This window comes from Corythoichthys intestinalis, chromosome 1 (assembly GCF_030265065.1).
Source record: "Corythoichthys intestinalis isolate RoL2023-P3 chromosome 1, ASM3026506v1, whole genome shotgun sequence".
Lineage (NCBI taxonomy): Eukaryota > Metazoa > Chordata > Actinopteri > Syngnathiformes > Syngnathidae > Corythoichthys > Corythoichthys intestinalis.
The window spans coordinates 55,908,384-55,924,126 of record NC_080395.1 but is presented as its reverse complement, the minus strand read 5'-3'; the positions used below and the strand labels follow the sequence as shown (position 1 = coordinate 55,924,126).

Sequence of the window (15,743 nt, the reverse complement as noted above, 5' to 3'; positions counted from 1 at the left end):
TGTTGGGCTAGTATTATACATGTTTTAATTTCACGAATTTAGCACTATTATGGCCTTTGAGAGCCAAAGGTTTATTTAACTATTGTCACTCATACCAGGTATGCAATAAAAAGCTCTACATACATACATTCATACATACATACATACATTATATATGTGTAAATTTCAAACAAAGTGGTATCGGTCGATACTGCACACCTAGGTATCGGGGCCAAAAAATGGTATCGGTACAACACTATTAATCAGTGTTTGTTTTTGCTCAACAATGTTTATTGTTGTGGATGACTTTTGCAATAGTGTAGAACATATTTTTGAAATATGAAGAGCTAAGACGAGGACAAATGACGATGCGTATGTAGCGTTTGGCTTTTTGCTTTGACTTTTAATATAGTGGGAGACGGGGAAAGTCTGTTTACCGAGTTTAAAAATGTTTGCAGCGGACAGTAGGAAGGCAAAATAATTAAGACATCACTTAAAAACATTAGACCCCAATCACATTGATAAGCCGCTTGATTTTTTTTTTTTTTTTTTTCAGTAAAAACATGCCTAATATTGCCAACAATCGTCCCGCTTTGTCATTGTTACATGAGTAAAACAGCGAGCACTGTTAGCATCGTATTAGGTGGCATACCAGGTTGCTCAGCGAAAAATAACCCCACACCATAGCAAAGGAGCTGATAACGTTGTCCTCTTGAGTTAATGTTGCTAATCAATTTGAATTTATTATTATTTATTGATTTTATTAAATTTTATTTTTTAGAATCAAATGGTCGAAAAATGTACCTTGAATATATTTTTACAGTTTGGATGTGACTTTTTTTTTTTTTTAATTCAGGTAAATTGATTCGCTTTAAGTCTTTTCTGTTACAAACAAAACAATGTTAATAATGTTATACTTTATTGTAAGTTGATCTATATTACTTTTCTTTAATATTCAAAAGGACATAATGTTATTCAGAGGTGTACTTATAATAATTTTATGGACAAATGATGCTACTGTATTTACAGTGACGGCAGAGAGTGGGGGGAAACGGTTACATGTTTCTGGGGGGGGGGGGGGGTGAAACAGAAAATAATTGAGAAGCACTGCATTATAACGAGCGCTGTTTTGAATAATTTTATGAGGTTTAGCTGTGTGATTTTAGTAAAGCTGGTGCACTCTCATGATCTACAATGAATGTGTCCTGTTCTTTGTGCAGATGTCAAATAAATGCAAGTTTGTCTAATACTTTGTTGTATCATATAAGTGCATAATATTTTTCAATTTTTTTTTTTCCACTGAACAACAATAACTGATGCAACCCAAACTAATACAACTCAGGAAGATGGAAGGCATTTTGTTTCTTATGCGCCCTGAAAATATAACACATAAAAAGGGTATGGCAGCAACATTCTTAAAAGATGTGGGATGATAAATATGTCTAAGGGTGTACCAGTATTCCAGCATGAATTTGTAAATGCGCCCCAAAACATCCCATTTCACGACTGTGTGCTTACCTTTCCGACATCTTGACGCTGCCGGTGCGGCCCAAGGCAGACGAGGTGTCCTCCCTATGGGTCCCGTGGCCCCCTCCTCCCCCGGCGCTACCCAGGCTCATGTCAATGGACTCACTGCTAGTGTGCATGCTGCTGACAGAGGGATAGCCCATGCTGCCTGTTCCGCCATGCCCACCCAGTGTGCTCTCCCTGCTCTGGGCAGAGGAGCTGCTGAATGTTGTGCCCCACGTTAGACTGTTTGAGGGGCCAGTGGAGGAATAGACTGAGCCTGGACTGGAAGCCTGAGGCAGGAAAAAGATGGTGTAAATTCTTAAGAAAATCACAATTCTCCATCCTTGATTGTTTTCTAAATGATTTAAAAAATGCCATTGGAACAAGGACAGTGCTTTTTATGTTGGAATAGCACGCTTAACATTTTCCACTATCTCTGGCTGCCCTTGACAATTTAGAAATTGTGACGCATGAATGTTTTCTACCCTATGCTAAGTTTGATATTTTGCTGTTTATTTTTTTTATATTTATCTATCATTACATGATTAGTTTTTCAAAAACATGGTATGAATGAACAAACTCAAGTTGTCGTCATTTCACAGAATCTCATATACAGCTTCATGAATCATGTTAGCATATTACAAAATACACATGCACAAAATGAATCATGTTGGAATATTGCAATAGACACATGCACAAACCTTCTCCGTGAGCCGTCACCTTATCGTGGTGGGGAAGTTTGAGTGCCCTAATGACCCTAGGAGCTATGCTGTCGGGGGCTTTTGCCCCTGCTAGTGTTTCACATGACAGATTGGTCCTAGGCGAAGGGTCAGACAAAGAACGGTTCAAAAGACCCTGATGGACGGTAAAAACAGGAGTACGTGTACCCGGCCCGGAGGAGTACCGGGGCTCCGCCCTGGAGCCAGGCCTGGGGTTGGGGCCCGTGTGCGAGCGCCTGGTGGTCGGGCCTTCGCCCATGGGGCCCGGCCGGGCACAGCCCGAACCGGATACATGGGCTCGTCGTCCCGTGGACCCACCACCCACAGGTTGAATCCACAGGGTCCGGTGCTATGTGGATCGGGTAGCAGACAAAGGCAGGGACCTTGGCGGTCTGATCCCCGGTTGTGGAAACTGGCATTTGGAACATGGAACGTCACCTCTCTGGCGGGGAAGGAGCGGGAGCTTATTGAAGAGGTTGAGCGATTCCGGCTAGATATAGTCGGCCTCACCTCAACACATAGCTCTGGCTCTGGAACCCAGGTCCTTGAGAGGGGTTGGACACTCTCCTTTTCTGGAGTTGCTCCGGGGGGGAGGCGGAAGGCTGGGGTGGGTCTTTTGATAGCCCCATGGCTCTCTGCCTCTGTATTGGAGTTTACCCCAGTGGACGAAAGGGTCGCTTCCCTGCGCCTTAGGGTTGGGGAACGGGTTCTCACTATTATCAGTGCATATGCACCGAATGGTAGTGCAGATTACCCGCCCTTTTTGGAGTCTCTTGGAAGGGTACTGGAAAGTGCCCCGAGAGGGGACTCCATTATCCTACTGGGGGACTTCAACGCCCACGTGGGCAATGACAGTGTGACCTGGAGAGGAGTGGTTGGGAGGAACGGCCTGCCTGATCTGAACCCGAGTGGTGTTCAGTTGTTGGACTTCTGTGCTACCTACAGTTTGGCCATAACGAACACCATGTTCGAACATAAGGATGTTCATCGGTGCACATGGCACCAGGACACCTTAGGCCGCCGGTCGATGATCGATTTTGTAGTCGTATCATCAGACCTGCGGCCTTATGTTCTGGACACTCGGGTGAAGAGAGGAGCAGAGCTGTCAACTGACCACCACCTGGTGGTGAGTTGGATCAGATGGCAGGGGAAGAAGCCACGCAGACCTGGTAGGCCTAAACGAATAGTGAGGGTCTGCTGGGAACGCTTGGCGGAGGAACCTGTCAGACTGATTTTCAACTCGCACCTCCGGCAGAGCTTTGACCACGTTTCGGGGGCAGTGGGGGACATTGAGTCTGAATGGGCTTTGTTTCGCTCTGCCATTGTCAAGGCGGCTGCTGAGAGCTGTGGCCGCAAGGTAGCTGGGACCAGTCGTGGTGGTAACCCTCGAACCAGATGGTGGACACCGGAGGTGAGGGGGGCCATTAAGCTGAAGAAGGAGGCATACAGGGCATGGTTGGCCTGTGGGTCTCCTGAGACAGCTGACTGGTACCGGCGGGCCAAGCGGAGTGCAGCTTTGGCAGTCGCCGAGGCAAAAAATCGGACGTGGGAGGAGTTCGGTGAGGCTATGGAGGAAGACTATCGATCGGCTCCAAAAAGGTTCTGGCAAACCGTCCGACGCCTCAGGGGGGGAAGGCGGCATCTTGCCCACACTGTTTACAGTGGGGGCGGGGAGTTACTAACTTCAACTGAGGACATAGTCGGACGGTGGAAGGAATACTTTGAGGACCTCCTTAATCCCACTAACACGCATTCCATGGAGGAAACGGAGCCGAGGGACCTAGGGTTGGTCGGGTCAATCACTGGGGCAGAAGTTGCCAAGGTAGTGCAATTACTACACGGTGGCGGAGCTCCAGGGATTGATGAAGTCCGCCCTGGGTATCTCAAGGCTTTGGATGTTGCAGGGCTGTCTTGGTTGACGCGCCTGTGCAACATTGCGTGGTCATCGGGGGCAGTGCCTTTGGAATGGCAAACCGGGGTGGTGGTCCCTATCTTTAAGAAAGGCGACCAGAGGGTGTGTTCCAACTATCGGGGGATCACACTCCTCAGCCTCCCCGGGAAAGTCTACGCCAGGGTACTGGAAAGGAGGGTCAGGTCGATAGTTGAACCTCAGATCGAGGAGGAACAATGTGGTTTTCGTCCTGGCCGTGGAACCACGGACCAGCTCTTTACCCTCGCGAGGGTGCTTGAGGGGGCATGGGAGTTCGCCAATTCAGTCCACATGTGTTTTGTGGATTTGGAGAAGGCTTATGACCGTGTCCCCAGGGGCACCCTGTGGGGGGTACTCCGGGAGTATGGGGTGGATAGCCCTCTGCTAGGGGCCATCCAGTCCCTCTACCACAGGAGTATGAGTCTGGTCCGTGTGGCCGGCAATAAATCGGACCAGTTCCCGGTGAGAGTTGGACTCCGCCAGGGCTGCCCTTTGTCACCGGTTCTGTTCGTGACTTTCATGGACAGAATTTCTAGGCGCAGCCGGGTGGTGGAGGGGGTCGAGTTCGGTGGTGGGAGGATCTCATCTCTGCTTTTTGCGGATGATGTGGTCCTTCTGGCTCCATCAAACAGCGACCTCCAGCTCTCGCTGGAACAGTTCGCAGCCGAGTGTGAAGCGGCTGGGATGAGAATCAGCACCTCCAAGTCTGAGGCCATGGTTCTCAGCCGGAAAAGGGTGGATTGCTCGCTCCAGGTCGGGGGTGAGTTCCTGCCCCAGGTGGAGGAGTTTAAGTATCTTGGGATCTTGTTCACGAGTGAGGGTAGGTCGGAACGTGAGATTGACAGGCGAATTGGGGCAGCATCAGCAGTGTTGCGGGCGCTTAACCAGTCTCTCGTGGTGAAGAGGGAGCTGAGCCGGAAGGCGAAGCTCTCGATTTACCGGTCAATCTACATTCCTACCCTCACCTATGGCCATGAAATTTGGGTAATGACCGAAAGAACAAGATTGCGGATACAAGCGGCTGAAATGAGTTTCCTTCGGAGAGTGGCCGGGCTCAGCCTTCGAGATAGGGTTAGGAGCTCGGTCATCCGGGAGGGACTCGGAGTAGAGCCGCTGCTCCTTCATGTCGAGAGGAGCCAGTTGAGGTGGTTTGGACATCTGGTTAGGATGCCCCCTGGACGCCTCCCTCGGGAGGTGTTTCAGGCATGTCCAACTGGGAGGAGACCCCGGGGCCGACCCAGGACACGCTGGAAGGATTATATCTCTCGGCTTGCCTGGGAACGCCTTGGGATTCTCCCAGATGAGCTGGTGGAAGTGGCTGGGGAGAGGGCTGTCTGGGCCTCTTTGCTGAGGCTGCTGCCCCCGCGACCCGGATTCGGATAAGCGGGAGACGACGAACGAACGAACATGCACAAACTTGCCGCTTTTACCCTCAGGCACTCAAATCAACACCAACGTCTGTCTCATATTATATTAAGCACTTTTATTCCAACCATCTCTGACCACACCTTTGTATTTTTTTGAGTCAACTAACGTTTAAAGGGAAATAAATTTCAGTTGAAGTGCTAGCAACCAGTCCAGGGTTTCTCACCCAAGGTCAACTCAGTAAGATCAACCCTAATTTGTACAATCACAGTCAAAAATTGATGGATGAATATACTATGAAGTTCCAGCAAACAGAGGTTCAGTGTCAACTGTCACTGCATAAGAATCAATTTCTTGTACTATTTATCCGAGGGGCACCTCACCTGTTCGCTGCCCAGTGTACCTGTGCCGGACCCAGGCACTCGTCCCCCGAACATTGGGCTGATGGTATCATTGTCCACGCCTCCCGGCCCTCCATCAGAGGACTCAACCACCGCGGTCACATGATTCATGGTAGCATGGGGGTTGGAGATAATAGTAGAGTTCTTCATGTTGTCTGCTGTGGTGACTGGAGCCTGTTTGTTGGTCTTGCCACCAAACAATCTGTGGTGAATTAAGTGTACTTGTGAGGTGAGCGAGTCATTTTAAATACACACAGTCAATATGACGCTTCATTGAAATCTATTTATTCAACTGCATATTAAGAATTTCTATTCCATTATGTCAATTAGAGGAGTCCTTGCTCAGATTTAAATCAAAGTTGACACACAGACTCCTAACTCTCTCCTGTATGTGCTTATCCTGGGTTACAGTTAAATGATAGTGTTAGCGATAGGCTAGAACAGCTCTGTAGAGTTACCACTCCCTGACAATAATGAGGATAGAATGTTGAGGTAAGGCTCTCATTAGCCAGCACTCTCCCCGGACACTTTGCCAAGGCTTTAGATGTTTGGAAGCAAATCATTTAAGATCAACTTCTGCCTCAATTTACTGTGACTTCATTTGACCTTCATGGGGGTGGGTGAGGGCATACAAAACATGCCCACACACGTGATTATTACTCAGTGATTAAACAACAAGAGCACACTTGATTCGTAGTTAGGGTGATGAGTTTATGTGCTAACCTGCGTAGTGTCGGTGATGAAACCGGTTGTCTTCCAGTAAGAGGAACAGTTGCTGATCCTCCACTCCTGAAATTGTCAATTTCTGAGACGCCTTTCTCTCGATCGGTCTGATTTGCCAGGAGACATCCCGAACCATTAGGCTTGGTGATGCTGATTGCATTTTTCCCATATGATGTAACCGAGAGCACGGCGGCTTCAATGCTGCTGGTGGACGAGCGGTTTCCATTACGGGCAGCTGCCCCTGAGCGGCCGGGCCTCGGGAGGCTGCGATATTGAAGGCTGGAGCGGGCACTAACAGGGAGGAAGCCATCATCATGGTGGCCTAGCAGCAACGCCCCATCCTGCCCACCTGTCTTCAATCCCACCAGTGAGCGTACGCCAGATTTTGGAACTTTCCCCAGAGTAGCTGAGCCACTGGTAATGGTGGCCCCACTGGCAGTTACCATGGTTGCTGTGCCATGGCCCTGTTTCTTGAAGCCAAATGTGCTTGTCGGTGTACGGGAGGCATGTGTCTGGGGTTCTGAAAGTGTGTGCGTGAGAGAGGTTGGTGCCGATGTGTGGCTGCTAGTGAGCGATTGTGTCTTGTTTTCATCTGCAGCATCAGAAGGTGAGCGGTTAAGGCCGTTAGAACGTGGAGACAGACGTCCCTTCTCTGAAACCTTGACATCATCTGTTTTACCTGCGAGACATACAGCAAAAATATGATGAGTGTTATGAAATCACTGCAAGATCTTCCTATGACAATTTAGTCAGCTGGTGAATAAAGACATATTGGAAAGAGGGATAGATCAATAGTTGGTTATGCAGATTTTGTAGGGGAAATTAGTCCAAGAGATTTTTCAAATTAAATTCTTGCCACAAATTGAACACTGAAAAACTTCAAGGAGAAAACTTTATTGCAAACATAAAATGATCTACATTCTAAAAGTACGGTATGTGTATTGTTATGTTTAGGCCACCACGTATTCTAGGGAGACCTTGTACTAACATCATCTCTAAACATGTGAATAGTCTGTCCAGTCCACTAAAAATAAGCACTTGCACATTGAATCACTCATTCCTATTAGTCCTAAAAGTAATTATTTGACGAAACAGTCAAATCTGTCAAGTACTTCATTAAAGAAAGGTCAAATTGATCTACATTTGCCAAGTCATTTGCCATTTAGGAAGACAGTTTAGTTCTCTATTTGCATTAACAAATACACACAAATTTATCCAAAAGGTTTAGTTAGTGACTTCAGCAACATGACTGAAATACCATGTAGGCCTATACAATATATAATAATGTAGTGTATGTTACCTGAACTGTGGGTTTTAGTAGAACTTGTGCAACATGTGCTACTGGTGCTTTTGGTCCGAGGGGGCGTCACCCCCACCTGAGTGCTCATGCCTCTCCGCCAGGACCCAGTGTGGGACACCGAGGGGGTCTTTCTTGCTGATCCGCCTTTGTCTGACTCATCAGAAATGTCAGAGGGGTTTCGACGGCTCCACTTGGATCCTGGCTCCATTTTGACACCGCCGTCCGACTCACTGTCTGGCTTTTTCAACTCGTCTCCTGACCAGACCTGGTGCACCACTGTGGACACTGAATGCTTCTCGGCATCTGTCACAGGCTGAAAACACACATATGAAGTATGTCTGGCTCAACACTACTGAAGAAAGCATCTTTGATAAATTGCCGACTGATTCGTACAATACTGTAAGTGGATGTTGGTCTAAAAAGCATGAACACTTTATATATACATACTGTATATATTTGCAAAGTGATATGAAAAAGTAACTGAATCTTTTGAAATTTCTCACATTTCTCATGATATCACCATCAATGTGATTTGATCTGTGTCAAAATCACACAGATTAAAAACAGTGTCTGCTTTAACTAAAACCACCCAAATATTTATAGGTTTTCATATTTTAATTAGGATAGTATGCAAAAAACAAATGACAGAAGGGGAAAAAATAAGTAACTGAACCATCAAATTTAATATTTTGTGCCCCCCCTCCATGGAAGCATTAACTTCAACCAGATGCTTCCTGGAGCTGCACATCAGTCTGGCACAGCGATCAGGACAAATCTTGGCCCTTTCTTCTCTACAAAGCTGCTTAAGTTCAGTCAGATTCCTGGGATGTCTGGCATGAATAACTGTCTTTAGGTCATGCCACAGCATCTCAATGGGGTTCAAGTCTGGACTTTGACCTGGCCACTCCAGAATGTGCATTTTGTTCTTCTGAAACCATTCTGAAGTTGATTTACTTCTGTGTTTTGGATCATTGTCTTTTTGCAGCATCCATGCTGTTTTTAGCTTTAACTGTCTGACAGACGGCCTCAGGTTTTCCTGCAAAATATCCCGATAAACTTTTAAATTAATTCTTCCATTAATTATTGCAAGTTGTCCAGACCCTGAGGCAGCAAAAACAGCCCTAAATAATGATGCTCCCTCCACCATGCTTCACGGTGGGGATGAGGTGTTGATGTTGGTGAGCTTTTCCATTTTCCCTCCACACATGACATTGTGAGTTACTCCCAAACAATTCAACTTTGGTTACATCAGCCCACAAAATATTTTGCCAAAACGTCTGTGGAGTGTTCAAGTGCCTTTTTGCGAACATTAAACGAGCAACAATGTTTTTTTACACAACAGTGGCTTCCTCCGTGGAGTCCTCCCATGAGCACCATTCTTGGCCATAGTTTTACATAAAGTTCATGTGCGCACAGACATATTGGGCTGTGCCAGTGATTTCTGTAAGTCTTTAACAGACACTCTAGGGTTATTTTTTACCTCTCTGAGTATTCTGCACTGAACTCTTGATGTCATCTTTTGTGGACGGCCACTCCTTGGGAGAGAAGTAACACTGCCAAACTCCCTCCATTTTTAGACAACTTCTCTGACTGTCTATTGATGAACATCCAGACTTTTAGAGATGGTTTTGTATCTTTTCCCAGCTTTATCCAAATCAACAATCCTTGATTTCAGGTCTTCAGATAGCGCTTTTGACTGAGTTATGATGCACATCAAAGAATGCATCCCATCAAGACAATTCTTACCAGGTGTGTGTTTTATAGTGGGCAGGGCAGCTTTAAACCACTCATCGGTGATTGAGCACACACCTGACTTAATTTGTTTGGTAAAAATTGGTTTCAGTTGCTCTTTAAGTCTCCCTACGCAGAGAGTTCACTTACTTATTTTTCCCCCTTCTGCCGTTGTTTGCATGCTATCCTCATTTAAATATGAAAACCTATAAATGTTTAGGTGGTTTTAGTTGAAGCACAAACTGTTTTTACATATGCGTGACTTTGACAAAGATCAGATCACATTTAATGGTGATTTTATGCAGAAATGTGAGAAATTCCAAAAGGTGCAGATACTTTTTCATACCACTGTATACGTATATACGTATACAGTGTTTACGTATACAGTGTTTGGAGGAGATATTTTTAAAGAAATGTGATGTCAACATGATGCTGTAAAGTGTTCAAAGATTAGCCATCAGTAATTCGTAAATAAGAGAATAAGCCTGAAAGCATCTTTAAAAAAATGACACCACTGTTTTTCTCCTGTTTGTACCATCTTAGAATAAAAGTTTAAACTCGAATCTTTAAAGTAGCATCATGTGTCACTCCTAAGGCAGCTTAGTTTTCTAAGTGAGTCACTGACAGCACGCGGACACTGATATTTACCATTTCACATGTTTGTTTGGTTTTCAAAACATATGAAAAGTAGGTGAGTCAGTGCTTGACTAGAAATGCCTTCCAACTTGACTGAAGTTGGCTCCTTCTCCGTAGCCTTTAAGACACTAAATTACAACTGTTTGAAGAATGACAGCTGCTTTCAAGCTGCTCTTCCAGTTGCCAAGGCAGCATGTCAAAAAAGCAGTAGTTTACTGTTAAAACACTATTAAAACACACTGCACATGGCATGCAGCCAATGTGAGATAGATATTTCCAGATACAGGCCACATTTACCTGCCCTATATACCGCACAAAACTTTTATGCCCCTTCTTTCTTCTCTTCTCCCTGACCTCTGAGACAATACATGCACTTTGCTTGCTCACTGGCCTTCAGACCCTTTTGTTTACCAAAGTGGAAAAAGTTGGCAAATGTATACATTTTCTCTTGGACCACTGATTTGGTGTTCCTCACTGTTGAAATAAGTATCGAGGGTATCATACATTTGCGCAAGCTGATCATCACTGCATTTCATATACACTTTGCTTGTTTAATAAGATGCTTTAAATCACAATAAGAAACTTCTCCATGAGGCTGGCCCAAACCAGTTTATTCTCAAAAGCAGAAGAAAGAAGAAGTTGGAGAAGCTGCAAACGGTTAATAAATGTTTTGCATAAATGTATTGCTGAAATAGCTATTTGTTGTTACTTGTTGTTTTACACATGTACTAATTTCACCTACATGCACATACATAGAAAAAGAAGTTCATTGGGTGTCACCCTCGCTTTGCTCACCAATTCCTTTAAAGATAAGACACCTCTTTGTAGCTAGGGACATGCCAAATAAAAAGAGATGGAACGGAGGGTTTAGAGCAATTGTGGAGACTGTATTGTGTTGTCCAGTCCAGTGTTGTTTTCGTTAATGATGACTATGATGAAAATATTTCGTCGACGAACAATTTTTTCATAATGATGGCGAAACGATAACGAGCTAAAAACATGTCTTGGGAGACTAAAACATTACGACACAAACGCTAGTTGTCGTCTGACGAGACCTGACGAAAACGTGCCATAGGTTCCGTCACATGTGCGACATTTATGTGTAGTTAGCCTGCATCCTAGCAGTGTCTGGTTGAGTCGCTCATGTGACGTGCTGCACACCCCCAAGTCACCCACTAGTGTCCTCTCCAGTCTCCCCATTGCATGTTTTGAGACACACATGGTATCATCATTTAAACTTTCGGCTTTAAAGGTCTGTGCTGAGTGATCATCACACATTCAATGTAACTCGTAGCGTTAGCATAACATTCACGTTAGAATTAGGCTATTGCTAACGGATTGCTAAATTATTGCTAAACTCTCAGACAGCTTTTTTTACATACAGTTCGTGACATCCAGGTGGGTATAATTACATGAAAATAATTAGTAAGTACTGTTTTCCTGCTGAGTGTGTATCATCACGTGATAGATTTGTAGATGTTTATAGATGCTACAACATGTGCTCGTCTGTCTATGTTCATTCGAAATAATTGGAAACCTTTTTTTTTTTTTTTTAATGTGTTTTTTAATGAATTTATTTTTGGAGTAAAACTTTCAAATTTTACAGACGAAAATATTGAGTAAACGTGAACTAAAACTAGATGTAATTAGTTTTGAATTTTCGTCAACAAAAACAATGAACTAAATGAAGACAAACACATTTTGAAATGACTAAAATAGGACTAAAACTAATAAGTATTATTTTCCAAAAGACTAAGACTAAGAAGAAAATTGAAAGGGCTGCCAAAAACAACACTGGTGTCGTCTAGTATTGCATTGTATAGCTCCCCTCTGTTCTCCTGGAAAGCTGTGCAAAAAATTGAGTGCCTTCTCTCTTTATTTTGATTAATATTCATAAATGTCCTCTTAAGGACTTTTATTTGAACTTGACAAGCACTGTTCATTGGAATGAAATGAGGGAGTGCAGAGAAACCATGTGGAATGAGGCAAGACAGTGTCATTAGAAACGTTAAAAATTGATATTAAATTGAATTGCTCAATATTGTGATAAGCGTATAGTTACCTGCTTGCTGAGTCCCTTGCGCTGTGCAGCAGGTGTGTTGGCATAGGAGGAGATGGACGAACTGGTGTTGATGTCATCAGTGTCAATGTTGTCGCTGATTCCGCTGCTCACTGAGCTGCTATCATCCCAACTAGACAAGTAACACAAAGGAAATGGAAATATTTACAAAAACTGTTTTGTGATAAGTGCCAGTATCACTGTTAGAATCCTTCCTTTAGATAGTAAAGGAAGCATGGCGGACAGGACCAGTTTTAAACATCATCGAGAGCAAAATGGAAAGGCAACATTTGTGTATTCATGAATTCATAATTTAACATGCTCAGCTATACAAAAAATTGCAAATCAGGAAGGGAAAAAGAATCTGGTCTCTCTGACTGCCTGGAGTTTCTTTCTTCTTTCTTTCTTTGCAATCTAAATGATCTACGCTTGGGTGCGCACACACACACAATCAAGCACACAAGCTGAATAGGATTGTCTATCAGATGAACAAAGACTCACAGAAGGGGTGACATCATGGTGCATGCGTGTGTTTGGGGGTGTGACAAGCGCAAAGGGGCTCATCTGAACAGAGCAATCATGCCAGGAGTTGATGGAGAAAAAAATGAATAAATTTGTATTCGTGTGTATGTGTGCTCTCTGGAGCTGCCAGCCATTCATTGGCTGTTATCATCAGCCTCCCTGTGGTTCTTTCAAAGTCACGCTTGCCAGCCACCCTGACTTCCTGTTACTCACTGAATCTCAAGTCTTACAAGCCCACACACCCACACACACATATATATGTACATAATATAGAAGTAAACATATGATTACTTGGTAATTTTGGGTCGTGAGCAACTTGTCAGAATGAAAGTATAGTAGAACAGAACAGAAATGCGGTTTATCCAACAGAAGCTAGTAAATCAAAGAGCGGCAGAGCCACAATTCAAAAACCTTTGGAGTTTAAAGCTTCCATGCAGGCTAAAAGGTGCTTCGAGATTTAGAGCGACCGCAGAAGCCACAGGGGAAAGTCCCACATGGCAGAATGAAAGAAAGACATACACAAACCATAAAGATCTAACACTTCCTAAACAAGACTGAAACAAAGTTATCACTAGTAAGACATTTCCTCTACAAAGTACTACAACTACAGCAAATTCAATTTACACATACACACGCAGACACAGATATCTACCTGTTCAGGCTGCCTTGGTTGCCGTGGGAACCAGAACGCTGCAGGAAAGCATCAGTCAGGACAGAATGCTTCATGACTCCATGTCGCTAAGAGCCAGAAGTCTCACACGCTCTCTCTCTCTGAGCGCCCTCAGTGTCTCTCGTGCTCTCTTTCTCTTTGTCTCTGTCTCTCTCTCTCTCACCTTGGCTGTGTTCCTAGATGGACCTCTTTGTCACTTGTTGCAATGATGCTTCATCCCTCGGGTACTGTTTTTCTCCCACTGGACTATCAGGGATAGACTGAAGGGGGGCAGAGGGGAAGGACCTGCCCTGCTGCTAGTAACATGAGACTCCCACAGGACTGTTAACCGGTTCACTGCTGAGGTCGTGCTACTAATAGAGAACACTGACACAAACACAGACCATGCCCTGAATAAGTCACTTGAGCCAAATTCAAATCAGACGGCAACACAAGTCAAAGCCACATGATCACAGAGTGAAAGTGAAGGACAATCCTCATCCCACTGTTGCCTCACTGCATTTTCCTGGTATGGTTTATGCATGTGTTCAACTGTGCAATTTCCCAGACAGATCCACCCTGACATCTCTAATTAGAGATCGGACTAAACGGCGTAGTTCAGCCCACAGCCTCCTGCTGGCAAAGCTACCCGCCAGTTGACAACCAACCAGCACTTTACAGCCAATCACAGCAGACAGGCCCATTAACCACGAGCTGCTACTTGGAGGATGAACCACTGGCAAGGAAAGGACGGGGTCTTTTTGCTTTCCCTTTTAATGTATTTAATGTACAAGTTTGCTCTAATTGGTGAACTATCAAATTTTGCATTAATGCTCAAAATACATTTACCCTAAAATGGAAATTTGTAACATTTGTTGATCACCTATTGATGAAGCATTTTGAATTTTGGCTTTTTCTAGCTATCGCAATAGAACCCCCTACCCACAGCATGTCAGGATAGTTTAAAGCAGGGCATCAAAGGCACGGCACGTGCCGTCACACATCAGAGTCATCAACAGAGCCTGGGGACCTTCGTACAAAACACACAACAAGAGCAAAACACACATTCATAAAGTTTTATGTCAGAATTTCTGGACACGTCTTTAAGTAGTGTTCCCCTAAGATCATTGGGTGTTTCGGCCATTACCAGTAGACACCTTCTCTCAAGGAGGGTCCACTAAGGTTGATCAAGTCCTAGTCCAGCAGTCAATCATGTATACTGTTGAAATTTAAAGGTATGGTATATTCACCAATCCTCTGGCAGTAAGTCACTGAGCACACATAGGTGTCAGTGCACTGACTGCTTTCCCCTAGTAAGCAATCTAAAGCGAGTCTTCATGCATCTAAAATACTCATACACAAATGGCTTCAAATCCTATAAGTGATTGTTTCATAACGGATCCTTTTCCACTATGCAGCCAATGTCTTTTATAAAATAGCCACATAAGTATGAAGTAGGTTTATTTCATGTCGGTTTTCATAATGGTAAACTTCACATGAAAACAATGCGCAACAAGATACACAACTTGATGGCAGTGGTATGAGTTGAAGCGTACCTCTGGTGATTTGATGAGCAAAAAATATAAATTTTGAGAAATATGTGGTGTTACATAGGCACGTGCCGGTATGATATTATGTTGGTATGATAACCTTAAGGCAAAATATCACAGTTTCAGGGTATTACTGTATTGCAATTACAGCTCTAAAATGTGTTACTTTGAGATATCTGGGTTTAAAAAAACTCATCCATTGAACAGGATTTTTTATTTTGAAAAACATATTAGCAAATTGGAACATAAGTATAATGTTAAAATAAAAAATAAAAAATACTGAAATATTCTAAATAAAATTACTATAAACGCAGTCCTTTAGGTGAGCCTAAACCCACAGCCACAGCTCAACATTATTACCATCAGAACAAAAATAGTGAATTATTTTCCATAAAAAGGACGTGTGTATGACTTGTATCATTTTTACACTATACAAACACTCTCTTTCTCAACACAGACAGTTGCCAGACACAAAAAAACACCACCTGTTTTACCACCGCTAGACACACTAAACACGCTGGAGTTAACTCTTGTAGCTGGTCAGAAACTTTCATGACTGTGTTTACTAACCTTTAATTTTGTATAAATACAAAATCATATTGGAGGTATTGCTTCTTCGGCAACCATCCTCTGCAAATATGTTTTACATGTCGGTTGGCCCTCCTCCTTT

At 43.9% G+C, this 15,743-nt stretch overlaps 1 protein-coding gene across 4 annotated transcripts in view; it reads right to left on the bottom strand.

The window, feature by feature from the left end:
* nav2a (neuron navigator 2a) overlaps nt 1-15,743 on the bottom strand; it is a 141,898-nt gene that overhangs the window by 21,642 nt on the left and 104,513 nt on the right. For all 4 annotated transcript variants that reach the window (XM_057831890.1, XM_057831898.1, XM_057831907.1 and 1 more), the window contains 5 exons: nt 12,356-12,485; nt 7,927-8,239; nt 6,627-7,305; nt 5,886-6,105; nt 1,498-1,778 (listed from right to left, as the gene is read on the bottom strand). In XM_057831890.1, coding sequence (XP_057687873.1) covers nt 1,498-1,778; nt 5,886-6,105; nt 6,627-7,305; nt 7,927-8,239; nt 12,356-12,485 — 1,623 coding nt within the window. The remainder of the gene's footprint in view (nt 1-1,497; nt 1,779-5,885; nt 6,106-6,626; nt 7,306-7,926; nt 8,240-12,355; nt 12,486-15,743) is intronic.